At 40.5% G+C, this 27,053-nt stretch overlaps 2 protein-coding genes across 3 annotated transcripts in view; one reads left to right on the plus strand and one right to left on the minus strand.

Annotated features, from left to right (window-relative positions):
* Positions 1-308: 308 nt before the first annotated feature.
* On the plus strand, positions 309-4,119 carry psmd6 (proteasome 26S subunit, non-ATPase 6). The gene is made up of 8 exons (XM_005808452.2): positions 309-564; positions 1,026-1,231; positions 1,947-2,092; positions 2,171-2,390; positions 2,503-2,611; positions 2,730-2,898; positions 3,758-3,835; positions 3,917-4,119. The coding sequence occupies exons 1-8, from the start codon at positions 420-422 to the stop codon at positions 4,011-4,013; spliced, it is 1,170 nt and encodes a 389-aa protein (XP_005808509.1). The 5' UTR covers positions 309-419; the 3' UTR covers positions 4,014-4,119.
* Positions 4,120-5,503: 1,384 nt separating this feature from the next.
* The window catches only part of atxn7 (ataxin 7), a 34,204-nt gene continuing 12,654 nt past the window's right edge, over positions 5,504-27,053 (minus strand). Inside the window, exons 5-14 of one of the 2 annotated variants that reach the window (XM_023324898.1) lie at positions 20,724-20,828; positions 16,329-16,614; positions 15,079-15,202; positions 14,862-14,970; positions 14,452-14,534; positions 12,450-12,730; positions 12,152-12,341; positions 11,931-12,052; positions 9,138-10,296; positions 5,504-8,456 (exon numbers count right to left, since the gene is read on the minus strand). In XM_023324898.1, coding sequence (XP_023180666.1) covers positions 8,439-8,456; positions 9,138-10,296; positions 11,931-12,052; positions 12,152-12,341; positions 12,450-12,730; positions 14,452-14,534; positions 14,862-14,970; positions 15,079-15,202; positions 16,329-16,614; positions 20,724-20,828 — 2,477 coding nt within the window. In that variant the 3' untranslated portion in view covers positions 5,504-8,438. Of the gene's footprint in view, positions 8,457-9,137; positions 10,297-11,930; positions 12,053-12,151; positions 12,342-12,449; positions 12,731-14,451; positions 14,535-14,861; positions 15,203-16,328; positions 16,615-20,723; positions 20,829-27,053 lie in introns of both variants that reach the window. The other variant, XM_014472293.2, reaches the window with a different exon arrangement.

The raw sequence follows: 27,053 nt of genomic DNA on the forward strand, positions 1-27,053 counted from the left end.
TCTGTAATAACTAATTCAAAAGAGGACATTTGTTTTCCATGCAGCGTATCTCATTCCCGCTGTGTTTTCAGAGAGTTTTATTTCATAGAAGGACCGTTCATGTTGTGAACAATTAACATGAGTTCATTGCGTGTTAAAATGCTCAACATTAACTTGACTGCTTTAAAAAAAAAACAAAAAAAAAACATTGGAATCGCTGCTTGTGCGGTTAAACATGCGTGTTGCTTGATGTCCGCCAGGGGGCAGTAATATAAAATTGCGTTTATCCATCCTGTTGCGCTCCGCTCTTGTCTCGTGTCGCTCCAGCGGAAACAACACCGTTCAGTGTTTCCCGTAGTCATCGTTGAATAGCTGGGTAACAGCGAAGATAAAAAAAAGAGCCTCTTGTTTACTCGTTTGCCTATTTATCAAAAGACAAAATGCCCCTGGAGAACTTGGAGGAAGAGGGTCTGCCCAAGAACCCCGACTTGAGGATAGCGCAGCTGAAATTTCTGCTCACAATGGACGGCCACCGACGAGACGAGAAAGTGAAAACCGAGCTAATGGATGCTATTAAAGCTAACAGTGAGTTAGCCTTTTTTTTTTTTTAAATGCAGCGGTTTTTAACTAATACAACTGAACCAAGAGTGGACAGCTGTTCGTTAGACATATAAGCTGAGGGAATTGCTTTTACTGAGGTGTGTGTGAGGGTTGTGCAAGATACGGTAAAAAAGTAAATGCTTAGCATTAGCGTGTTAGCTAACCCTGTTAGCGTCGGACAATAAAAAAAAGTTTAAAATGTCTATTTTACAAAACTAGTGAAACACTAACAAGACAGACTTTGTGCTCATTCGGCCGATTTCATTTATTTATCACTTTTGTGACGCAAAAAGACAAGAAGTGGGAGCATGGGGGGTACTTCTCACCTTTCTCACCTTTATAAAAAAAAATATTATGCATATTCAAAATCTCGCGTTGATTTAGATTTGGTGTGCTGTGAATGAGATGCAGCGATGACCGTGCTGGATTTCTGTGTGTTGCTTCAGACATGGCGCCGTATTATGAGGGTCTGTGTAAGGAGCTGAAGTGGCCGCTGGACTCCGAGCTGCTGAGCAAAATGAAAAAGGCCAACGAGGAGGAGCTGAAGCGCCTGGACGACGTGCTGGAGGACGCAGAGAAGAACATGGGAGAGAGCGAGATCCGGGACGTCATGATGGCCAAAGCGGAATATTTAATCAGAATCGGAAATAAGGTGAGAGAGGACAGGGAATGTGAATATTAAAAATGAATGAATAATCGATGTACAGCAAGTATAACCCTCCAAATCTAGTTATTAAAAATGTATGGAAAAAGTTTTTTGTTTTTTTTTTAATGCGTAAATGTTATTTTATGACCTACATAATCATAAGAAAGACAGCCGACTTCACTGTTTCTCAGCAGGCAGTCACTGACTGGATTCCACAAACCCAGGAGAGATCAAAGTTTTAGTTGGGTGATTTCACAGGAACAAAGGCCACAAAATGTGCTTTAAACGGGGTAAAACTGACGGATCCTAAAATAATTCAGGTAAAAAGTAGTAGCCAGAAAACAACCAGTCGTGAAGCATGAAAACAAACAAATGACTTTAAAGCAAAAGAGCGACTCAAGACGGTGAAAACGTTCACAGCAAACTCCACAGTAGCAAAATCTAGCATAGTAGCAATTTCAATACAGTAAAAAAAATTATAAAATTCTGTGTAAAATGAAGTTAGAAATGAAGCAATAATGAAAATAAAGTTAAGCTAAAACCAGAAAAGACTGTAGTAAATTCACCTTCACAAGTCTGTTTGTGATTTGAATGTTTTCGGCTGCGTGCTAATTTCTGTCATGCGTCTCAAAGGCTTGTGACGGCTATTATCATTCCACGTTTAAGCATGTATGTATTACTGATTGAAGTTATTCCCCTTTTTTCCCGTGTGTCACCACAGGAGGGCGCGCTGACAGCTTTCAGGAAGACCTACGACAAGACGGTGGCTCTGGGTCACAGGTTAGACATCGTCTTCTACCTGCTGAGGATCGGCCTCTTCTACATGGACAGTGACCTCATCACACGCAACTCGGAAAAAGCCAAGAGGTTCGTCCTCCCTCGTCCTCATCCGCCTGCCGGCGTCATCGCGGCGTGTAAGCGTTGTGCTTCTTCTTCTCTGCGCAGCCTCATCGAGGAGGGCGGGGACTGGGACCGGAGGAACCGCCTGAAGGTCTACCAGGGTCTGTACTGCGTGGCCATCAGGGACTTCAAGCAGGCCGCCGAGCTTTTCCTCGACACCGTCTCCACCTTCACCTCGTACGAGCTCATGGACTACAAGACGTTTGTCACCTACACAGTTTACGTCTGCATGATCGCCCTGAAAAGGCCCGACCTCCGCGAAAAGGTAGGGAGAAGACGTGGTTCTGCGGTTCCCAGTGTTAAGCAAACTGAAGAAAAAAAAAGGTAATTAAAGGGGAAAGACTGTAACTAACATAATCACCTGTCCTGCTCCTCAGGTGATAAAAGGAGCAGAGATCCTGGAGGTGCTGCACAGCCTCCCGTCCGTCCGCCAGTATCTGTTCTCCCTGTACGAATGCCGTTACTCTGTCTTCTTCCAGTCTCTGGGTGAGTTTGTCTCTTGTGGCTTTTTCAAAATAAAACGGCACAGATTGAATCCAAAATGTATTCCGTGTTGGATAAAAGGCTTTTCTATGTCATCCTGATGTGAATGTGTTGGTTGCAGCCCTGGTGGAGCAGGAGATGAAGAAAGACTGGCTCTTCGCCCCACACTACCGCTACTATGTGAGGGAGATGAGGATCCAGGCTTACAGCCAGCTGCTGGAGTCCTACCGCTCCCTCACGCTGGGATACATGGCCGAGGCCTTCGGCGTCAGCACAGAGTTCATTGATCAGTGAGTTACTGTTTACACCACTGACTTATAACTTATCACTTGTTTAGTCTGCATACAACTCGGCATGGACTCCAAATATTGCTTCTCCTTTTCTTTAATAATTGTAGAAATGGATCCGATTGGGGTGGGTGTTATACTCTTAAAAGTTTTTTGTAGTTTTTTTATTTATTTATTTATTTTTTTACAATGTTTTGTGGTACCGTTATAATAAAAGAACTACAATATGTATATTCTTCAGGTAACTATGTTCGTGACTACCTGGCACAGGAATCATATCCCCACTAACACAAATACTGCTTAGCTTAACTTAGCTTCGAGTATTTTGAATTCCCTGACCATCCTCTTGGCTGTGGTTGGTGACGAAATGAGTCCTCCAGGATGGATTATTAATTAAAAGTAAATGAAGTCGTTTGCTTCATTTACTTCAAATGCAGTAAATGATATGACTTCATTTATGTTCATCTTAAAGGGATTGATTGGGGAGCAAACAATTTTGCCACTGCAGATTTTGTTTGGCTAAATTCTCAGTCATTTTCTTTCTCCAAACCAATGTTGTCAAATGAAAGGTTTCTTTTAGTTTTATGTCTGCTGCTTTAAAAAAAGGAGATTAATTTGAAAGTTTTTACACGTCCTTACAAAGGTTGAAGGCTATATTTAGATCAGACATCCACTGTTTACTAAACTGTAGTTAAAGGTTTTTGGACTAACTTTAACTTTATTTTTTTTAAAAAAAGAACATTTACTTAATTAGTAACTTATTTCTAACTCAGTAATTTGATTTATGTGAAGGCTCACAGGAGTCTTCACGCTGTTGCTTTGTTTTAGGCCATCTGTCTCAGATCTCACTTTCTTTCCGTAGGGAACTGTCCCGATTCATCGCCGCCGGACGTCTGCACTGTAAAATTGATAAAGTTAACGAGATCGTGGAAACTAATAGGTAACATCAATACATTTAAATACCAAAAATGGAACTACAGTAGCTTTGGGACTTACATCTTGTTTTTCTCTTTTAAAACAGACCTGATAGCAAAAACTGGCAGTACCAGGAGACCATCAAGAAGGGTGACCTGCTGCTCAACAGAGTCCAGAAGCTGTCAAGGGTCATTAACATGTAACCATGGCAACCATCGTTTTTCGTGATGGAGAGTTGCGAGTTTTCCTCTTGGTATTTGTCTGACAAAGTGGCTTATATTGTGTATATAATAAAACCTGTTTACCTAAGATGTCCCCTGATGTTGAATTGACAAACAAGGCAGAGGCAGAGTTTCATATAAATAACAGTATAAATTATTTTATTTACACAAACTTGTTACAAAACAAATATACTATACAATCTTTTTCTTTAAATATTAACTCTAACCTATGTTTTGTTCATGAATTACATAGCAGCCAAATACATAAATCCAGCTGAAAATGATTCCGATAATGTATACAGAAAACAAAAATCTATACACGCTTTTACAAAGTATGAATGATGGGGGGGGGGGGGGGGGGGGTTGTGTTTTTTTTATTCTTTTTCCTTCCCATACATGAGTTGGATTCTCTGTCACGTTTAACATTCCAGGTCTGCGGTGCAGATAAAACATCCTCAAATGTTTCCATCTGAAAGGAAAAATCTCGGTGGAGTTTGAAAGGTGAAACGGAACAAAATTTCAACACGTCGTCTGAAGGAAAACAAAAGTGTTTCTAACCGAGTGGATGAGAAGCTCTGGTTTGTTTTTTTGTTTTGTTTTCTTTAAGGGCCCACAGGCTGATATTTAAACCAAACTCCAATACTTTGAACATTCAAGTAGGGTAAAGCCACCCGACGAATACTGTCCTCAAAGAGTCAGGGAGAGAAACTAATTCAGGCACTTTCTTGATTTGATATTTCTTTCGCACTGCTGCTGAACTCATCCTGGAAAAGCTGCGATTTAAACCGGCAACGAGGAAGCAGACAACTTTTCAATTGCTCTTCTTTCTCGCAAAGATTGCCATATCCCTATAGCACCCGTCACCACCACCCTCCAATCATGAAATGTGTTCAAGTCTACACAGCGGACGACTTAAAAAGTCCCTAAAGCATTTTTTTATTTTTTTTTTTAAAACGGGCACAGCTTCAGGCCGTGACATTTCAGACCAACAGGGGTCACACAGAGTCAGATTAGTAGGCAACATAAAACCGTCTGGTAAAAAGCACGTGTGATTCAGACCTTGGTACATTACTAAAGGTATCTCTCATACAGACACATGCTACAGCGGCGACGTCTCCCTGTCCCTCCTTTATAGGTCGAGTAACACGATTCATGAGATGCTTCGACGAACGGGATGTATTGCATCGTATAGACTTGGCAGTGAACCACTTCAAATAGTCTTGTCCACAAGATCTCTCTTTTTTCTTTTTTTTTCTTAATAAATAAATACTCTTTAAAATTGTACCAAAAAATTCAGCGTGTAGGAAAAATGCCCGTGCAAAAATACATACTTTACTATGTACAATTTATTAACAAAATATGTATTCTCAAAGAGGGACACTTGATACATAGGCTACAAGAAAACATGGTGAATTAAAGAGTATTTCTTAGAAAACGACAAAAAAAAAAAAACCTTTTCAGCTTTGACATCAGTGAAGGATTTTTATTAGTTTTTTTTTTTTTTTTTTGTATTTAGAAACCAATGGGCGTTGCTAAAAAGCTCGTTTTCTCGTGACGCCATCTTCATGAATCTCGCACCAGAAAAACTCACCTGAAACCATTGTTCAAAAACAAACGAGTGAGTATTGCCTGTTTTTTTTTTTGTTTTTTTTTTGAGAAATATCAAAGTTCGACTGCATGTCAAATTAGAAAATCCAGAATACAATTCAAACATTGAAGCTCAAACTTAAAGGGATCCATTTCAAGTGTTCTGCTAAGTTCAATGATTTATTTCTTTCAGCCGATGAACTGTTTCTCATATAGATTATGAATTATTACATGAGGGATTTTTTCTTTTAAAGCACTATTGTGGGGAAGACTTTCTTACAGTTGTCCAGCAGACAGTCTCTAACACCTTGCACAAGCCAGGAAAAGGGCTTTGCTAAAGAAAACAAAGTGGAAGGACAAAGTGTACTCAAGCCAAAAAAAAAAAAAAATAACTGCAAAGTCCATTCAAGAGCGATTCACTAAGCTTGGACTGCAGCAGGAGTTCAAGACGGACACAGACGTAATCCAGGACGACGACGACTGATGAAATTCCCTGTGGTGAGATACTCCTAAAAAAAAAGGAATTGTAGGATACCCGGACAAGGGCATAAGGACAAAAACTGGTCCAAAGTCCGACGTTTAAAATGAAAGAAAATCAAGTTGCAGTGGAAAAGTGGCGTCCAAGTTAATTGAGCTCAAGTGTTATGTGTTGCTTTGGGGGAGTCCCATGAACTGCTGGTGTTGGTCCACTCGGCTTTATCAAGTCCAAAAATCAGAACGTTTTAGAGCAATTCACACACTGCCTCAAGTACCAACGGGTGCAAGCAAGAGGAAGATGAGAGACACCAGAAGCAAGAATGCAGATAAGCTGGAGGCTGCAGGCTGATCCGCCTGTGCTGTACTTTTTCCATAGGCAACATTTCTAAGAATAAAAACATGCCCCCTTTTTTAAAAATTATCGGTTATATTCTTATTGTCCGAGAAACTTGACATGAGGTTTCTATTGGCTGCAAGCCTCGATCTTCAACCTGAACAGAAATAAACCGTTTCGCTTTTTCAATTAAGTAGCTGAAAGACCTTTTCGAACATGTTTTGTTGAGATCCACCTGTGTTAGTATTATGCTAGGGTCCTATGGAGATCCAAAAGTGCCTAATTAAAATTTTTCTAGTTGTAAACAAATGCATAAAACGTTTATTAAATTCATAATAAACTACAGGATATTCTTTTTGATTATTAAGAACAAACCTTTATTTGAACAATTAGTTCATGGTTGGTTGCTGCAACACATCATGAACTTTTTGAGTCACAGGCATTTTGAATAATTTCATGATGTGCTGCAGCAAAAAAAAAAAAAAAAAAAAGCCATGAAATAACTGAATACTGAAATAATTATGAGATATTGAAAAGTTTCAATTTCATTTTTTAATGAATTCACATGGTATTCTATAACCATATATTGCGCAAAAGATTGACGTAATAAGTCGGGATATTTTTTTCTTTTCTTTCAATTTGTTTCGTGGATAAATAACGTTTAAATTTTTGTTTAGAACATTTCTGCAGTTTTGGCACGCCATAGCCAACAACCACGCCTCCCTCCCCCTTTATGACCGTGAGGCGTCGGGAAAGGAACAACCAGAGATTTGGTAGTGGTTACTCACTGGGAGGGACAATAACACCCCACAGAAGACGAGTAGACGTGCAAGTTTGTTTCCAGTTAAGACGTACCATTTACCTGATTTCATATGGAAAACATTACAATTCACATCTGTCCACACATAGCTGAGAATTTCACACCGCTTTGTGTGGATAAAGTAGGGAAGTTGTGGCTTTAACGATCTCCCACCCTGCACCCCCACCCTCCTCCTCTTATAATAGAAAGTAGTTGGCAAAGCTGTGGCAGTTTTTTGGCGAACTTTGTGGACAGCTAAGCACAATTATTTAGTGCGCTTCACAGTTCGGGGGTGGGAGGGTAGGTCTACTGTTGCTGTAGGGTTTTTTTTTTTTTTGTACAATGTATAGATTCAGGAAACTGAGACGTCAGGCTTTTCTCGCTGACAAAAGAACCGATCCAATGGGCACATCAGGTGTCCTTTTTTTACATTTAAAAGCACAACCGTCTTCACCAAGTCTACAAAGACCCTTTGTAGTCCAGTGTTAAAAATACAAAGCTCATTAGAAATCAGGAAAAAAAGGTAACACTTGCATAATTATCCTGGATGATTAGAAGAGTTGACCAGATTATCCGCTAGGGGGCGACTGCGTGTGACCCTCGGTTACGGACTGTAACGGACATTTAAAAAAGTAGTTATGTTGTGATTTAAGGTGTTGCGATTAGAAACTTTGAGTCTCCTCCGGCTGTCCTTGCAAGGCTTCTGAGATCAGGCGATGGGGGTGGAATAAAGCTGGGGACTCCAGCAGAATTTAACATTTGGGGGGGCGGAGGAGTAATATAAAAAAAAAAAAAAAAAAAAAACTCTCGCACGTTTGCACACTCGCTGTTGAACTCGAACGGAAATAGAGCGGCTTGTTGTGTTCCCTCTATCTCCAAAACAGCTGGGAAGACCTCTCGGATTAATGGGGCAGAGGAGCAGAGAGGGCCGGGGGTTCTACTTTGCATTCAGTATCTCTGCCCACCTCTTTTCAAACACACGCATACATACACACGCACACATCTGACGCACACATGGCTTTGGGAGAAATAGTAAGGACCACGTCTACTTCACTGGGCAGTCCAGATCATCTCCACCCTGAGGATTGTGGGAAGCTGAGAGTCATGTGGATTTTATTTCACAAGGCCTCGTGCAGTCCAGAACAGATTGCAGACCAGTCTGGACTTTCCTCTGTCCGCCTGTTTCCATCGCAGAGGCAGAAAGTCGCTGTCAGGGACGAGCTTTTGGCTGCGGAGGCGACAAGCAGAGAAATTAATAAAAATAAAATAAGTCGGTGAGAAAAAAGTAGATCAACTGAAGGATGACTTGGTTAAGCATCAAGTACTTCTTAAACTTTTACAGTTCAGTGTTTATATCACGGACTGTCATCCCTCTAAGTCTGAACGTGGCGGTGTAGAAGTGCTCAGATGTGATCTTATCTCATTCTTTTGTCCACAACTTGAACTTTTGTCGTGTTACAAGGCACGAGACTCATTACCACTACAAATTCTTACAAACGACATTTTATTGGGATTTTCTTTAAAAGACCAAAGCGTTATGCTTATTTGCAAAGACGAAGACAAAAAAAAACATGTCGCAAATAAAAAACTTGTAATGTTCATACCTACCCTCACTTTGTAGATGAACAACTTTGCAACTTTATGTGGGTAGAGTAACCAAAAATTGTACTCATGCATTTATATTTTTATATATCCTCCAGTTCCAGTGTTAAATGTTCATTAGAAATTAGTTTAGTGATCTTTGACTGTGTGTACTTGCATTATTACGCCATTATCTTTACTTTGGTTGAAAATGGTCTCATAACAATATTATCGTTTATCGCAATCAATTCTTGGACAATTAATCGCCCAGTTAAATTTATTGTGGCAGGCCGAGTAGCACAGACACGTTTACATATGGGACACTAACCTGATGTAAATGAGAGTTGTTGGGCAGACCTGGCGTTCCTGGAATGCTCCGGCTGTGCTTCCCGTGGATGTTGTTAAGAGCGGGGGACTTGGTCATTTTGGGCCGGCCCGGTCCGGTTCCTCCTGCTGCTCCTTCCCTACCCAGACCTCCGCCTCCGCTGTTGACGCCGCCGGAAGCGGAGGAGCTTTTCCTCTTCTTGGCCTCCAGGCGACCGTCTGCCGAGTGGTGGCTGAAGTTGGCGTGGTGGTCTGACGACGAAGCGGGCTGGTGGTGGACAAACGGCCCCAGAGAGAGCGTCGAGTCGCTGCTGTTCATCACCACGCTCATTCGCTTTATGGACTCGGCGGGGCTGCCTGAGGGCGGGCCCCGCGCCGGCGGCCCCGACGAGCCGCCCGCTGAAGGCTCCGCCTTGAGGCTGAGCGAGTTGGTCCGCATGCTGGGGCCGCAGTTCAGCCCCACGCTGTGAACACCGCTGTGGGAGGAGGACAGCGAAGACGAAGCTCCCAACGAGCCGTGATGGTAGGTGCTCCCTGAGCTGCCCACGTTTGCACAGTTCTTCTTGAACGACGAAGAGGAGGAGGATGACGAAGGGGCACCGGCGTAAGAAGAAGAGGATTCAGAAGAGCAATGGGATGAAGAAAGGAGAGAACTGTTCTTCCTCTTCTTTCCCGAGCTGAAGCTAGTGCTGCTACTGTTGTTCGCTCCAGCGCTGCCCCCGCTGGTGGAGTTCGGTACGACAGACGCGGAGGAGCCAGAGGAGAGCTCCTTGGGCTTGAAGGATGAGGAACATGATTTGGTAGCGGCGCTGCTGCTGCTGGATGAACGCGACTTCAGTGCCCGGCTGGAGGCTAGCGAAGCAGCTGAAGAAGACGAGGATGAGGACAAGTGGGCTGAAGGCATCTGCGGCAACGAAGACACTTGTCTGGCCTGCGTGGTGCCATAGGCCGGGTGCTCAGTCCCGCCCTGGAGGGAGCTGTGAGCGTTTAAGGTGGTCCCGTAGGAGAGCGATGACCTGCTCTCCACAGATTGGCTGTAGGGGCTTTGGGGCAAGGTCGCCGGGGGGCTCAGGAAGCCTGACGAGGGAGTGCTACCGTGGGAATTTGTGCTTGTCTTGTGGAGGGATGTGAGAGAGGAATTCTCCAAGGCCAGGGGAATTTTCCTACACAGCAAGAAACACAAGAATTATTACTTTCTTTTTTAATACAAACTAAAACCTTCTGCACCTTTCCCAAAAACTATTGAAGGTGAAGGCTATAAGGCGTCTTTTTGCTGTCTCAATGCGCTTTGTGAAAGGATTCATACTATAAAGTTCCAATAAAACATAAAACATAATGTTTGTAACGTTTGAAAATGTGGACAAGAGGAATGCTTTTTAAAGATGATGTTTTTCTTTCTAGATTTAAGATAAAATACTTCAATTGTATATTGACATCCACACATATTTCATTGTAAGATTTTATACTTTAGCAGACTCAAATGTTCTAGATATTATTCTGTTTCTTACAGCATTCTGGCCATGTATGTATGTATGTAGAAAGTATCAAATAATGAAACCCCAAAATGCTCACATTTGGTTTAGGAGTGTGATAAAAAGCAAATTAACTGCTCTGAAATCAGTACAATGAAAAAAAAACTAAGTCTTGTATTTTCTTACATTTAAGGTAGATTGTTTAAAGTTTCACACATTTTTTTAAACAACATTCAAAGATCTAATACAGTGAAATTAAAGTACCGTATTCCGCACTATAAGGCGCACCTAAAAACTTTCAATTTTCTCAAAAGCCGACAGTGCGCCATATAATCCGGTGCGCCTTATATATGGACCAATACTGAGCCACAACAGGTCTCGCAACTATGGTAAGCAGCCGCCGACTTCATTTTCCCCCCGTAGAAGAAGAAGCGCGCGGTGAACGCTGGGTTTTGTGTAAAGACCCCAAAATGGTTCCTATTAAGAGACACGCTTAAGACGCAGAGTTTAAGCTCAAGGCGATCAGTCACGCAGTAGAACACGGAAATAGAGCAGCAGCGAGAGAATTTAACATGAACGAATCAATGGTGCGGAAGTGGATATATATTGTGATTTAACTAACGTTTGATTTACCGTAACAGTATCAGATTGTTTTTTATGTGTTTATTGAATCGAGGAAAAGTTCCCCTCCACTATATGTTATACCTTGCTGTTGTTAAAAGATAAACTGTGTCAAGAAAATACCACATCATTTACTTTACCTCGGGGAAAATAATAAAACAGCTGTTTATTTTGAGAATGAACGGAGTTTTCAGAACACTGGTTTGTAATCTATTAATAAGGTTTGACTGACCTATCTGACTGTTTTGTTGACATTCCCTTTAGCGCAGATCCATCTAATGGATGCATAACGTAACCCCAGCCTCTACTGTAGCCTCTATTCTATGCGCCTTATAGTGAGGAAAATACGGTAGTAGAGAGAGCAAAAAGGCAGTGAAGCAGAACACTTGTGTATTTTTTTACGTTGGGTGTGTATTCAATTGGTAACTGAACACCGTAAATGCTGATAGCGAATGAGTTAAAATCAACATCTGGTTTAGCAAATGAAACATATAAATCACTGAAAATAACTGCACTTGCTAAGAATTATTAGTTTTTTGTTTTTTTTTGCTTTGGAAAAAAAAAATCTGAAAAATCCAAATATTTTTCATATGTTTTCACACAACAGGAGCTGAAAAATGATCAAAAAAACAAATCACACACTTTTCTAGACTACTGCATTCAATATGTGGTGCTGAAACGGAACAAAAACTAGAGATTCTCACTTCCACATCTGAGAGTTAACATGCTTTTCCATCATGGTGGTCAGGGCGCATCGCACTCTGTCCCACCGCCTATCAAAGGAGTAAAAGCCTCTCCCCATCAGTCGACTTCCAAAGGTACAGTACTGGGAAGAGAGGTGGGGTTTGGGTGAGAAACAAAAACAGCCATTCTTTGTTTAAAAAAAAAAAAAAGAAGAAAAAGAAAGTGTGGTAACAGGACTTACAGCTGCCGGTCGAGGGTGGTAACCTGAATAGAGAAAGTCCAGTTTGTCCGTGCCATCTTCCCGCTCCTCGTTCTCTCCCTCGTCACTTGACGGTCTGGATAAAACGTCTGGGGTAGGCTGGGGATGGTGCAGGGACTCGTGGACTACTGAAGGATCCCCAGAGGAACCTCCAGCGTGACTGTTGTTCAGTCTGATTGACACAGATAGACAGAAATGTTCACAGAAACATGCCAACTGTTCCAGAAAACCACGCAAACAGAACACAAGAGCGTTTGAGCAAACGGAGCGCGGTGCTTACCGAGGAAGACCAGGACTGTGAAATTTGGGCTTTCCGAGTGACAAAGGCTTTGTGGTATCAGGGGCTGGTCCGTTGCCATGAGAAACCAGGTGGGCGTCATGGCTAGGTGCGAGCTGGGGAGCGGGGTGTGGGTCCCTGAGGGGGGCAGTTTGCTGGGAATGGTTTTGGTGCAGTTCTCGTTCCCTGTCCCGCTCTCTCGTTCTGTTCTTGTGTTCTGCCAGCAAAATGTCAAAGCGCTTCCTTCGTCCAGGCACGGCCCTCCGATGGCCTAAGGAATGTGTCTGCAGGGGCGTTAAACAAATAGTAATGCAAACGGCTGCAACTTTTTTCCTCACCACACTTTTTCCTTCCACTCAACCTTTCATTAAAATGCTTTAGAAGAAGCACTCTGAACAGCCGGCTTCTTCAGCAACATCCTCACGGAGGACGCCAAGGACGACAAACTGACAAACATTTCTGTTGAAAAATGTTTTTACGCCAGTCTTATGTCACATCGCAACAGAATTTGGGGTTTTTGTTAGCTGTGCGCCTGCACTTATAAACCCAGGGAATACATCACCCTGTGGTTCATAAACGTGTAACATTAGTTTCACTTTCAGAGTTACTGTCATAAAGTAACATTTTGTGAACACTCAAATTAATTAAGGCTCCCATATAGGGTGCTGTTCAGCAGTTCTTAGATCCAAGATAAACTTCTTTGCCTCATAACCAGTGTCCGTTCATCACTGCAGACTACATGGTATTAAGTTCCGTATTCAGTATTAAGAAACAGCTTGAAACAACTTTTGACAAATTTCAGAAATACAGACCCCTTTCTAAAACACATCAATGTTTAAGGCACCTGTCTGCCACCTGCATTAAAGGCCACGAGTGACATTAAGCAGTGCAATTTTACAGCTAAAAATAATGATATTTAATCAAGTCTTTAAATATATTAATAATTATTTCTGCTCTCATGGTCCCATTAATGGAAAGCAATAGTAAGAGAAACTATCCAGACTCTACTCAAACGCCATGCAGCTTGTCATAACTGGGGCTGCAACTAATAATTATTGTAGTCATTGATTAATCGATTGTTCTGACGATTAATCAGATTAAATTGGCACATTCTGCAGATTATTTCTGCAATATTTGAAATATATTAACAGATGCAAATAATTAAATCGATAAAATAAATATTTTATTGCTTTAAATTCAATGGCAGCATTCCTTTGGTTTACATTTGATCTTTTGTAGCAAAGGATGCATTTGCAGCTACAAATACTTCCACCATCAACATGTGAAAAGCTCCGCGCTTTCTGCTCCCCTCATCAACACAGTGCAGGACCAAGCTGTTGATTAGTAATAATTTGATAGGTGCTTGATGGGAGTTTTTTGGGGTTTTTTGTTTTGTTTTTTTTTTTACAGAATTTGAACCAGGTGAAGCTAAAACTGTGGCACTTGAGGAGTTCTGGGTAGAACATATTTACAGACAAAGTTTTTATCGTAAATGCAAATGTAAATACTTTTGTACATCTTTGGCTTATTTACTGCTCTGAGTGTGTTCCTTCAGCAATTGGCGTTTTTTTGAGTCTTTGTACTCCAAGTAACGACTAAATGATTGCAATTATTTCAATAATGCATTCATCACGATTAATCCGATTAGCCATTTCAGCACTAGTCGTCATCGTGATAAATTACAATTCTGATTACGATAAAAGAACAACACAAAAAACAATTATGGTAAATTAGTTTTTAACCAGCAGAAATGACGGAAATATTTTTTGAAAGAATCTAAAGACATTAAACCATCAGTTGCTTTGAATGTGAAAACTTTACTAAGATTCACCGTAGACAGAAAAATGAGAATTTCTGCCCAAAAAAAAAAAAAAATTTAGATTAATCTCAGAATGGTTTTTTTTTAGAAAAATTGTGGAGTTTGATGTCAAATTTCCGCGAGCAAATGTTGAAGATGCTCTGTTCAGCATTTGCTCGTTTGCTGAGGTAAAAGCAGTGTGGTTACCTTGCATGTTAGTGATCTTGTGCAGGGTTTCCGACCTGTAGCATCCATAACGCCACAGTGAATATCAGGATTGAACTCACGCTCTACAAGCACAAAAAGTCAGGGAAAAAAACAAAACAAAACAAAAACACGTTAGCTCGTTTGTTACCAACACATCCTGCGCTTCTGTCTTTGAAACGTTAATCAGATGAAATCTGTTTCTTGTTAGAGGTGGTCATTCTAAGGTGAGCAAATTAGGGAGCTGATGTAATATGTGAAAATTGAAAAATACTGCAAGAAAGAAACATGAATATCTAAAAGAGTTAGATGATTAAAGAACAACAAAAGACAGCAATCGTGATGGTATTAAATAAAAATAATCTGGATTATAAAAAAAAAAAAAAGGTGTCTTTGTTCCCCTTCCGACTGACCTGAGACCTTCTTGTTAACGTGGCGTTTGCTACTGGTGCTGCTGTCTTGCTTCTTGTCTGCAGGGAGGCCCTTGCCGTTGGGAATGGGACCAGATACCAGCAATGGAGGCTTTTGTATGAGGGGACAGTTAAGGCCTGGTTTAAGGGCTGATGATGATGATGACGGCAATGATGAGGACGACAACGACGTGGGAGCCGTGATGGCGGCAGTGCTCACAGTGGTGTTAGAAGAGGGCGTAGAGGAGGAGGAGGAGGAGGAAGTGGCGGGGGCGGAGGAAGCCTGCAGCGGCTTCGCTGACGACTCCACCTTCAGGTGCATCTTCTCCACCTTCACAGCTGGGCTGGAAGAGAAGGTTACAGATATGAAATGTGAAAACCGAGAAAGCTGAGGCCAATTTTATGGATCTGAATATAACATTTTTTGAAATATCTGTATTTTTCTTCTTTTCCCCACCAGTGCACTCCTTGGGTTTCCATATTTTGGAGTGATTTCTGGCAGCCATCTTGTTTGGCAAGCATGTTTTCCAGCTTCTGTTTATTTTGACTTTATATTCATATCAACTTCAGGATACAATTCATTTATTATTATTTTTAATTACGAGAATAAAGTCATAGGTTTAGGAATTTGATGAGAACTTGACCACAACAAATAAAAGATTTAAATGAGAAATGTTCTCATCCTGATATCAGTTTTACAGGCAAGGACATATTTCATCTTTTACCACATCAGCATCTAATTATAATCAGCAACGACTGAGTCTACGTTGAAGAAAGAATCACACAGACTGAGCTGGTCATGTCAGATCTAGAAGCTTTTTTCCCATTAAACCCATTTTTTTCCTCTTAATTTTAAGATGTTATTCTGGAAAAATTCCATCATTATTCTGTTAATATTATGACTTTATTCTAATAATTAAACAAAAATAATTAAACACTTGTACTCCGTTGCACAACTCTCAGAAGCGACGACTGAAATAAAAGCCACTCTTTGAAAATATTTTCTGTCATTTGCAACTTCTTTTTTAGAAAAGAAAGCAAGACAGAAACATTTATTAAAATCGGATCATGTGTGGGGAAAAAAAACTGAGATTTTATTTTTAAGCCAAATCACCCAGTCCTACAAGTATCAAATCTTTTGTTAGAATCACTAATGCAGAAGGAAGAAAATTGTGAGCGAGAGATGTGGAACCATGAAAGGGCCTGTTTGGACAAACCCGATCATTGACCTAAACCAACAAAAAGTTTGATACCTACAGTACAGACCAAAAGTTTGGACACACTTTCAATTGAATTCAATGAGAAGGTGTGTCCAAACATTTGGTCTGAACTGAATACAGACCAAAGGTTTGGACACACAGTTGTGTCCAAACTTTTGGTCTGTACTGTACATACAAGAAGTTCATGTTGAACAACAAAGAATTCACAACTCCCATATAAGTTGGAACAACAAAAAAGATTAAAACTTACATTTTGTCAGATGGGCCCGTCCTGCACGTGGCGTGGGGAGGTCTTCGCTGAATGGTTTGCAGCTTGTCTTTGGCTGATTTCGGAAATTTGGGATTGGAGGAGGACGACAACGAAGACGACGACGACGACACGCTGGAGAGGGCGGTGGATGTTCGGCCGGGGATCCCTCCGCTTGGAACTCCGGCCACAGAGCCCGAGCTCAGTCCGCTGCCGGCACTTCGGTTTCTGCCCGACACCGGGAAGGGCGACGTGGAGACCGGCTTGCTGTTGGAACTGTGCCTTCTCTCTGCAATGACGGCACAAAACAGACTGAAATCAACAAAACCAGTATGAGCAATGAAATTGCTCTAGGTGGGTAAAGGACCCAACGATTGTAGTCAAGAATAGCAGTACTCCAACATATCTTTACTCAAGTGAAAGGTAACTGTCCAAGAAATTACTCGAGTAAGAGTAAAAAAGTATTTGCTAAAAAGTCTACTCAAGTAGTGTGTAACTGATCAAATTATCAGCAATATTTGAAAATTGCATCATCAGATGGACCAAAATGTCAAATTAAGTGGAATTTCTGGTATTTCAAGGATGAAAATAGCAATAATTCATATAAGTAATAACAAAATTAGGCAAAATAAAATTTTTCCAAATCAGTTTTTCACAAAAAAAAAAAAAAACTTAAGAAACTAACAAAAACTGCAGGTATGCAGGGGATGCTGTGGTGGCGCAGGGGCAAAGCAAGACCCACATATTAAGGCTTTATTCCTCGTGGCAGTGGTCACAGGTTCGATTCCCGGCCTGGCGACATTTGCCGCATGTCTTCCCCCTCTCTCATTACCCTGTTTCCTGACAGACTACTTTCAAACAAAGGCCAACAAAACCTTTAAAAAATCTGCAGGTCTGTGTCTGGTGAATCTTTGGTTAAAATGGTTTGTTCTTCGTTCCAGTGTGTAGAGAATCCAGAAAGTTTACTCAAGTAATAGTAGCAATACTTCATAATACATTTACTCAAGTAAAAGTAAAAAGGACAGTGTAGTAAAAATACTCCTAAAAGTACTTTATTTTCCAAAAAGTTACTCAAGTAAATGTAACTAGTTACTGCTGAGCTCTTATGAGATTTTCTTAGACACAGTCAGACTAGATCACAATGAGGCATGAACAGGCGAACAGAGACGTGAATATTCTTCTTTAAAGCATTGGACAGGTTTCCCCCTAACAATAAGAAAAGGAGCATTTGTGATTCATGCCTCCACAGCCTGAAATAGAAGCAGCCAATAGGTCAAAAGCTTTATTTCCAGACTGAGCATCAACTCAACAGCTGCCGTGCAGACTGATAAAAGGCTGCACGGGAGGAGGAAAGGTTAGGGTGAGTCTTTGTTGTGGAGGGGAAAAAAAGGGACAAAAATAGAAGAATGAAATATCACACATCAGACCCAAAACAAACTCTGATCAGTTGAGGAGTTTCCAGAATGAAAGACTTGGTCGTGTTTCAGAGCTGGTCCAGAATCCCAGGAGGCGACCCCAGAACGTCGGGTCTCGTAACGGGACTCTCAGCTGCTAATTTTAGAAATAAAGCAAATCAGGGGTCTGAAGACAAATTCAGCATTTACTCTGACGTAGTTCTCGTTGATGTCCTCTGCTCCAACACAAGAGATAGAAAAATGTTTTTAACACTGAAGCTTAGTCTGAATTTTTATCAGACAGGTCTACTATGACAAGAGTATGGAAGCTGCAATAAGCACAAACTGCAAGGAAGGAAAAGCGCATGGAGAAGAAAGACAAGAAAGGAATCAAAAACAGGGAGTAAGGAGATGACATTTGTTGTATCGTTTATCAAGAACAATTTATTATAAGAATTAAAATTTATTGTGATGATAAAATTTCACTGGTCGTAAATAAAAATAAAAAAAACTGACAGTATGATCGGAATGTTATTTTTGCTAATTTCTCCACAATGTTTGTTCCACAAGAGCATCAATAAATATCAGTGAATTTGACAAAAAGATTAAATGCAGTTACAGTGTGCAGCTTAGTGACACAACACACTTTTTTTATTAAGTGGAGAAGAGAAGGTCAGATAATTTGGAATATTACCAATAAATAGGTTTTTTTTTTGTTTTTTTTTAAAAACACACAAATCAAATGCCACACTTCCATGCTGGTTAAAACATCACAGCAACACCTAAAATATCCTAAATATATTCAGAATACACTTGTCAGTAAATAAAGCATTTCAAATGCTTTCATCCAAGAAAAAAACCCAAAACATATTTGTGGAAGTCTATTAGACCAGATCTGCACCTGTTCAACAAATTCATACTGTAGAAGGGCAGAAAAGTGAACGGGCGCTTGCAGAGTCCCGTCCTGTAGTTAGCGACTCCCTCCCTTCCCCCTGCTGGGATCAGCCGCAGAAGCTCAAACACCTTCCAGAAGACAGATGGGCTCAAAGAAGCACGTTCACATCATATTGAGACGATCTGGATGGTACCGAGATCAGTGCTTCTGCCCCGGTGTTAACTCCGCATGGGGTCTTCCCATAACGACATCAGAGGGAAGAACATGGGAGTAAAAGCTCAGCAAGAGACCTGCTAATCTATATGGCCGCGTACGGCTGCAGAGCTGCACTTTAATTTGACACTTTTGTTGCAGAGTTGAAACAAAATTTGAAAAAAAATTCAAACTGAAGCGTATCTGCAACTAATTTGATACAAAAAGTGAACCAAGAGAGGGGAAAAAAGAGAAAACTGCAATCTTGCAATTTGAAATTCAGCGCTGCAAATACGAGGATTTACTGCAGAGGGTGAATCCTCGGCTACTGAAAAGCTACAATTTCATCAAGGTTTTAATTTCATTTACTGCCAGGGGACTAACCTCCAGGTTCCCCCCCCATGTCTCAAATTAACAATCACCCTGACAGGATTGACAACCAATCTACACGGTGAAGCAGATCAGAAATAATATATCCCACACTGGTGATAATGTTTAACGATGTAGGAGGAGTCAAGTGAACATTGTTAGCATTATTGTAGAGGTAATTCCTTGCAGGAGCACTGCACTGTTCTGCCTCCCCCTGGTGGCTGACCTTGACAAGAGTTACAGGTGTTACACTTTAGAAAGGATAAAAGGTACTGAGAAGAATCCACTGACAAATACTAGCATTAAAATGGTACTTTATCAAGTATTTATTTAGAAAAAAAAATGGAAGGCACCTTTGATTGAGACTGAACTTCAGTCTCAATCAGCTGTCCTGGAACAGCTCCAATGACATGATTTTGCATTGATTTTAAAAATGTTTGTCTGGCCCCATCTTGTGTGTAAAAGAGGTCCTTCCTCTTTTAAAAATAATTTACAGTACATATGTGGAGATTCTTTTAAAAATTAACTAGCTCTTATTTTACTTTTTATTGACCAGGAATAGTCAATGTAAATGTTTTTTTTTCCTTTTAGTGCAATTTACTCATTTTGCTTTTTGTGCATTTCTTCAAAATATTTTGCACTTTAGTCAACTTATCTAATTAAATGTGTTATATATGTACAATTGACATCAACAGTGACATCGGACGCGGGAGTTTTTGTTAAATTATCTTTAAACAGGTGTGAAGCATGGCTTTGCCTAATGTAGTTGAAATAGAAGATACCCCAGCTACTCTTAAATCATTTATCTGGCAGTATTTCAGGTTTCTGGTAGGAATGAGAAATGGCAACGGATGATAGACAAGATCAATATGTAAGAACAACGGATGGCTGGACGTCACTATCACAGCAACAGCAACTAGGAAACAGTAAATGTTGTACTGCAGACCATGTACAGTTGAAGGGCTTTCCTAAAGTCTGAAGAGAAACAAAGAAATCCAAAAAAAGAAAAACATCAGGTTGTTGACTTTGTGGCAAAGCAATGGATTAAAAGCATTTTTTGCAACACAAATTTGATATTTTAACCTTCAAGATAACAGTGTGTACTAAAATGTTATTTTATTAATCAAATCGTAGCATTTTTTTAAAAATCTGTATATTGCTAAATCATTTTTAAATGTACTCAATATTAGTTAACTTTAACAAGTACCCATCCAATGTAGAGACAGCTGTTTATTCACTTTTTAACAGTTTGTAAATGGGAATTTTATCAATGCTTTCTGCCACAACTGACCTTTTGAGGACATTTATGCTGATATGGCCCGAAATGATAATGCATCTGACACCCCTGCTTTACCTGGTAACTACACAAATAAGCATCAGCCATCAACTGTAACATAAAAACATCCATTAAATATCCTCAGAAAGAACAAAACAAGCCCCATGACTCAGAGGCTGTACATCTATCAGCAGCATTCCCAAGACCTTGACTTAAGTTTTGTAAACCCAGGCTCACAATGTCGTGACAATCAGCCTTTGAGTGACACTTACCGTAGTGTGCTTGGAAGGCTTGTGGCTTGACCACATGACCGCAGTGGCTGCACATCACCAGGTAGAAGTCGTCCTGTGCGGGACACTGACCAAATATGGGCATGTCTGTAAGAGATGCAGAGAGCACTAGTTAAGGAGGGGAAAAAAAGTTCAACCTGCATTCATCACATTCATTTATCTCTGAAACAGTCATTTGTTGTAATAACTTTGTGGTGGCTCCAAACAGGTTCATTTCAGCATAAAGGAACTCCCTTTTTTATGTGCATGAATGAAAAGAACACCAGACCACAAACTGTTAGCAATTTAGTTTTAAAAGCTAATTTACACATTACAATATATTTCTTTAGTATGTTGCAGAGTTACAGACTACTTTGTGTCAAACTGCCAAGTAAAATCTGCAGAAGGGACTTTGCTCTTACATGGGAGGGAGCTGGAAACACGGATCAGCAATAGGTTTCTATTCACCAAGGAGAGCAGTGACAACGTAAAAATAAGAGAAATGCTGAGGTAAATGAGATAAGAATCAAAAACAGGTTACTCAAACCTACAGACTGAATAAAGTTTTACCCATGGTGCTAACTGGACCCCTTTACAGACAGAAAGAAAACTGGTGGCAACAGAAAGCTGGATTTTTTTGTGCAAAAGCTGATTGTTACGTTGGACGTTAGGAATCTTTGGTCTAATTAAAAATTTTAAAGACTTCAAGCCCGTATAAACTCAATTCGTGACATTGACACAACTTTTTCTTTACCAAGTCCCAACAAGTCCAAAACACTTCCCAAAAGCTGTTCGATAGAAATATGTGGGATCAAATAAATGTGGCTGCACATCAAACCACAAACTCTGAGGGAAGGGACAGAAGGGGGCGTAGAAGAACAACTCAGTGCTATACTTGCCAGGATAATCATCAATGAAAAATCTGATAGCTTTTATTTATGGACACAAATCTTTACTGCAGCACACTCAGCTTAGTTTTAATGAAAAACAATCATTAACAACAATGGGAGAAAAAAAAAACATGCTACATTGTCTTGCTTTGGATTCAGACCCATTAACCCTCCCCCCCCCATTTTGTCAAGTGACAAACAAAACTTCAAAGCATTTCATTTATTTAAATTCACAAAGATAGGGGAGCATATTTTTCAACATATTCAACAACAACAAAAAAGTAACTAAACTGGAAAACCAAAGGCATCACAAAGACTACAGCACACACAGCACACGTTAGAGAGGATGGAGTTTAACATGTTTCAGTCAATATGGAAAATGCTGAGCGTGGCAGAGAAACTCCACATGACCATGAAAACAGCATTTGCATTGAGAAACAAAGTGGTGGCAGAAGCATGGTGTGGGAAGTCTTTATCCAGCCGGGACAGGGACGTTGGTCAGAGTTGTTGAAAATATACATGCAGTGAAATGCAGGTGAAGTAGGGCTGCTGTAAACGAATATTTTAGTAATTGAGTAATCTATCAATTATTCTTACGATTAATCGAGTAATCGGATAAAAAAAATTGATGAAATAAAATATTGGTAAATCTGGCATAACACCGGTGTTACTATCGGATATCAATATCAGTCTAATTTTTCACATTTGAACTTCCCTAACAGTTACTTTTTTGTAGTTTAGAAAACTAACCTGTACCAATAACAGCTCACTTTCTAAGTTAACCAGAAGAAAAGTTATACAAAGATCTGAAATTATATTTAATTTAATCATAAAGAGGCAGGCTCACAAATACGCTTATAAAAAATGTCTATGTTTCAGCTTTAGTTTATGTATTCATCTTGAGTGAGTTTATTAGCTGAATTCTCACCTTGCCCCATACCTGTCAAGCTTCGGGTTTGAGAATACAGGAAATGTCGCCTGGTGTGGGGGCTTGGGCTGGTGGGGGCGGAGGGCAGGCGAACGTAAGATGGGGGTGGAAATGCGAACGAACAAACCTAGTGTGTGTGGGGGGGGAAGGAGGCAGGAGGGGAGACACGACCGGTAGGCCAGGGCCAGGAAAGTAAAAATGGGGGCAACAACTCGTGATATTTACGGCATCTTCGTTCGTCACACTCAGAAACTCATCTACCAGCCATGTACTGCCACGATGATTTCCGCCACCCGTTTGTTGAGACCGGGATGATATGAAATTTATTGTGTGGTTCATCCGTAAAGCTACACTAACACTTTAACCATCAACTACTCAGCCGCCCGCCGTGTTCAGTCTATCCGCTCACCTGTATAAATACTCCCGCAGCGCTCTTCTCACCGTTCACTTTGGACTAGCAGCTCCCAGAGGAGAAAAGCTGCCGTACTCCAGGCATCGCGCCAGTCATTTTAAGGATGTCTATTGGTCCCCCCAAAACGATGAAAACCTGGGCTTTATCATTAATCAATAAAATCCCCACGGGCCGAACTTGAAAATTGGACGTTATGCCGCTAACACTTAGCTTTTGTCAACAACTCGGAGGCAGAAGTCAGAGCTACGTGTTCCGGCCGGAACACGGTGTGCTAAATAATAAAACATAAATTAATGAAGCTTCGAGGCAGGTAAATTTTCCTCGAGGAATTTTAGTATTCGAGGTACTCGAATCATTCGAGGAATCGTTTCAGCACTAAGGTGAAATTTTTTGAAATGGCCCAAAGTCCAGACCATCCAATTTTAATTTAAACTAAACTTGCAGCTGTAATTGAAGAAAGGTAGTGTGAGTGTGTTTGCTCGTTAAAGTAGCCTATTTAGGGACCATTTGTGGTATATTCGCTGACCTTCTGAAGACCATTGAGCTCTACAGGGGAAAAAGTCTGGTTCTAATGCAAAGGACCCCCTTTTTTAAGAGTTACGGGTTACATGTAGAGGTTTGATGTGGTTTAAGTATTTGGGTAAGGTTAGGGTAAGTGATTGAGTTTGCCATAAATGCAGGTACGAAAATAAACAAAAGTCAACACAAAGTCCTAATATGGGTAGAATATTGGTAGAAATACAAACTTGTGTTTGCCATTACGGACTACCCTCACAAAACATCCACATAAACTACACTGACTGTTGTAAAATGACCAAAAGTAAAAAAAAAAAAATTGTAAAAAAGGTTCGGTGTTTAGGAATAGTTTTACATGACGGTGTGTGTGCAGCCTCTCCGCCCACCAACTCCACCTTACACCCCACATGCCCCACTCCTTCAAATCGAGAACAGAGTTTCCGTGTTGAGAATCTACAGCCAGAATCAGAAACCACCTCATTAAGGAGGCTAATTAAGAGATTGCCTGAGGTGCCGGGATGAGTTGAGCAGAGGAGAGAGAGGATACAAGAGAAGTGAAGTGGAGCCCCTCTCTCTCCAAGAGCTACTTGGCGATGGTTGTCAAGGGTTCTCCAAACATCACTGGCTGAGTATGGAAGGGAGGAGGGCCATTAAGCAAAGCATCTACCTGCTGGGCTCCCTCTCAGAGAGGTCAGCGGCAGTGTTTGGATGAATTGACAAGCCTGCAGCTTCTTAATATGTCAATTGGTTGAATCCTGTCGGCCAAGTGTCTCCTTCAGTAGTCGTGGTGTGGAAAGGCTTATTGTAGAAAGTTTGTCATGACATAAAGAGGGGATAGTCTTCTGTAGGATATGAAAGGCATGTATTTTATCTAAAAATAAAGTGGACAATTTCTAAATCAGTCATTTCTGAAGTGATGTTTAACGAAACATCAGATTTTTTTGCTTCCAATATTCAAAGCCTGAGCTTACCAATTAAATGTTTCAGAGAGAACCCCTTCTCAACTTTGAGGCACAATGGAGTGATCTTTGCTTTTTTGTATTTTATTTTTCAACATCCCACCTTTAAGATACTTCACTGTATCAGCGATCCACATGCACCACAGAAAGACTAAAACAAAGTGACACGATTCCAAAGCTAGTCCAGAGGAATCGTGTTTTGTGATGCGCAGCAGGTAGCAGGTGGTGTGCTCTAAACCAGCAAAGTGACACAGAGACCTGGTAAATCCAAACTCAAAGATTTCTGAATGATTGTTCATTTATTAATGGGCTTTCTGTCAGTAAATCAAAGAAAATTATGTTAACTAAATATAAATCAAAAGAGCCATTTATTTGTACAGAAATACTCATTTTTATCTTAGATAATAGAATTTTAAAAAAGGCTAGAAACATTATTTGCTTACTTTGCTTTTCTCCTTAATGCTCCAGTATTTTATACTCTTAAGACAATCTTAGGGTGGGCAACTAGGCCTTCACTTTATCAGGAAAACATTTATTAGTGATTCTGCTGTTGGATTTTATAATAACATGACTTGTGACTAGAGCATCACATAAAGTATGGGGTATCAATGCAGTGCAAGTCTAACAAGCCTTAATATATTATTTGTATATTTAGGACTGGAAAATACTGCAAACATGCTGTCTTTTGTAACTGTGATATTGTGTACATGGTAACAACGGCAATTCAATATACTTTTAGCTCTAGGAGGAACCTTACAATGTGGTCTTCATTTATTAGGAAAGACTGTGGCTCAGAGGGTAAGTGGTCGTCTTGCAATGATTGTAGGTCCAATTCCAGCTTCCTCCTGTAACACTTCACTTAACTTACCTACAGATCTGCGTAGGTAGGTTATAAATGTGTTGTGGCTCTATTGTAAAGCACTTTAAGTGGTCAAAATGACTGTAAAAGTGCTATACAAGTTCAGTTATTTACCATTTACAACCCATTTGAAGATGGTGGGGCAAAAAGGCCAGAAGAACATAGAAAACCCTAAACTCTAGCAAAGCTTGGGGTATAACAGAACCAAACAAAGAGCTGAGAACCAGGCCGAGGTCTTGGCAACACAAGAACGAAGAGGCGAAATCGAGCCTGCGAGTCTTAGAGGAAAACAGTGAGTCTAGTTAATTTCAGCATCCTCAGCCATGGCAGTGATGGATGAGCTAGGTGTGATCGTAGCGGCTCTAACAGCCTCTGAGCGCCACACATGCTGTCTCAGTCTGGCCCGTGGCTGACAGTGGCGCTGCGCTTCCCAGCTTTGCTAACTGTGACAGAGCCACTGTAAAATTCATAAAAAACCCATAACAGACTGCCAAATTCATAAATCATTAATTGGCTTTTATTTCTACGATGTGTGTGTTCTGGTAATGATCTGCGTAGAAACACAGCTATACCACAGGAGGAATCTAACGGTGACTCATAATGGAGGGGTGAAGTCATCCGCTTCTGGTACCCCTTCTACACACACACACACACACACACACACACACATGCAGACAGACAGTTTTTATGATGGCAAACTTCTGGCATGATCAGCATGTGTTGATCAGGCTCTATGACACAGACAACCGTCATCGACAGACGCTGCTACATAACAAAGAACGTGGTCCAAGCTGCCTGCAAGTCAGCTAATCTAGCAGCCCTAGCAGAAATTTTAAAACGACCACTCTGCCTGTCAGTCTTCATCTGACCAGGGGAGGAATTAATCTGATATGCCGTCAAATGACATGTCCTCACAGAGATCCAAAGAAATCCCTCTAAAGACTAGTCACTACTTAAAATGGATGCAGAGAGACTATTAGAGCTAAAAGAGCCGTCTCTTTGAAGACATGAACACATGTGGCAATAAAGCTGCGCTCCTGTCACTTGGAGCTTCCAGGAATAGTGTATTGGTCTTAGGATATGTACACAACACACCATGTTGACCAATGAGAATTTAATATTAGATAGAGCACCAAACACAAGGCCTGGCTGTAATCCTTAACTTTCTGAAACTCGTGAAAAGTAAAGAAAGATTAGACTGGGATTGGGACTGCGCAGTAACAACAAAACATGAGACAGAATGTTGATAATAAGACACAATAAATACACAGACAACTGTAAATGTTGTTCACAGCAAAAAGAAGAAAGATTGAGAATAGAAAGGGAAGATAATGGGGAAAAAAATCTAACTAGAGCTTCACAATATATTGAATCGCTATGGCAATATCAAGATTGCAAAGGACTGTTTGGATGCAACGTTTAGAAGGATATAAAATGTCAAGAGTTATGCGTTCATTCATTACTATCCGCAACATATCTGGCTAGTTAAATGACTTTTAACTCTCCCTCAACATCCACACCAGGTGCATTTCTTTAATCAATGAGGTACTAAAGTTCACAGAGAAACACGGGATTTGATGCTAAAGAATAAAAAGTGTTAATTGTAATCTACTTCAGTATTAGCACTTTGCAGCATCAGTATTGCAATATTTTCCTAAAAGCCACTCACCTAATTTCAATTACATCTTATAGATCCTGTTTTGGCTATGTAAAAACTAATGATTCTCAGTGACAAGCCAAACGTCTTAATATACCCCTACAGCATCCAA

The sequence above is a fragment of the Xiphophorus maculatus genome, chromosome 20, assembly GCF_002775205.1.
Source record: "Xiphophorus maculatus strain JP 163 A chromosome 20, X_maculatus-5.0-male, whole genome shotgun sequence".
In the NCBI taxonomy this organism is placed as follows: Eukaryota; Metazoa; Chordata; class Actinopteri; order Cyprinodontiformes; family Poeciliidae; genus Xiphophorus; species Xiphophorus maculatus.

Coding starts and splice junctions, on each gene's coding strand:
- psmd6 (XM_005808452.2), top strand. CDS start 420: ATGCCCCTGGAGAACTTGGAGGAAGAGGGTCTGCCCAAGAACCCCGAC. Junction 565..1,025: donor GGATGCTATTAAAGCTAACA/GTGAGTTAGCCT, acceptor GTGTTGCTTCAG/ACATGGCGCCGTATTATGAG. Junction 3,836..3,916: donor GAGATCGTGGAAACTAATAG/GTAACATCAATA, acceptor CTTTTAAAACAG/ACCTGATAGCAAAAACTGGC.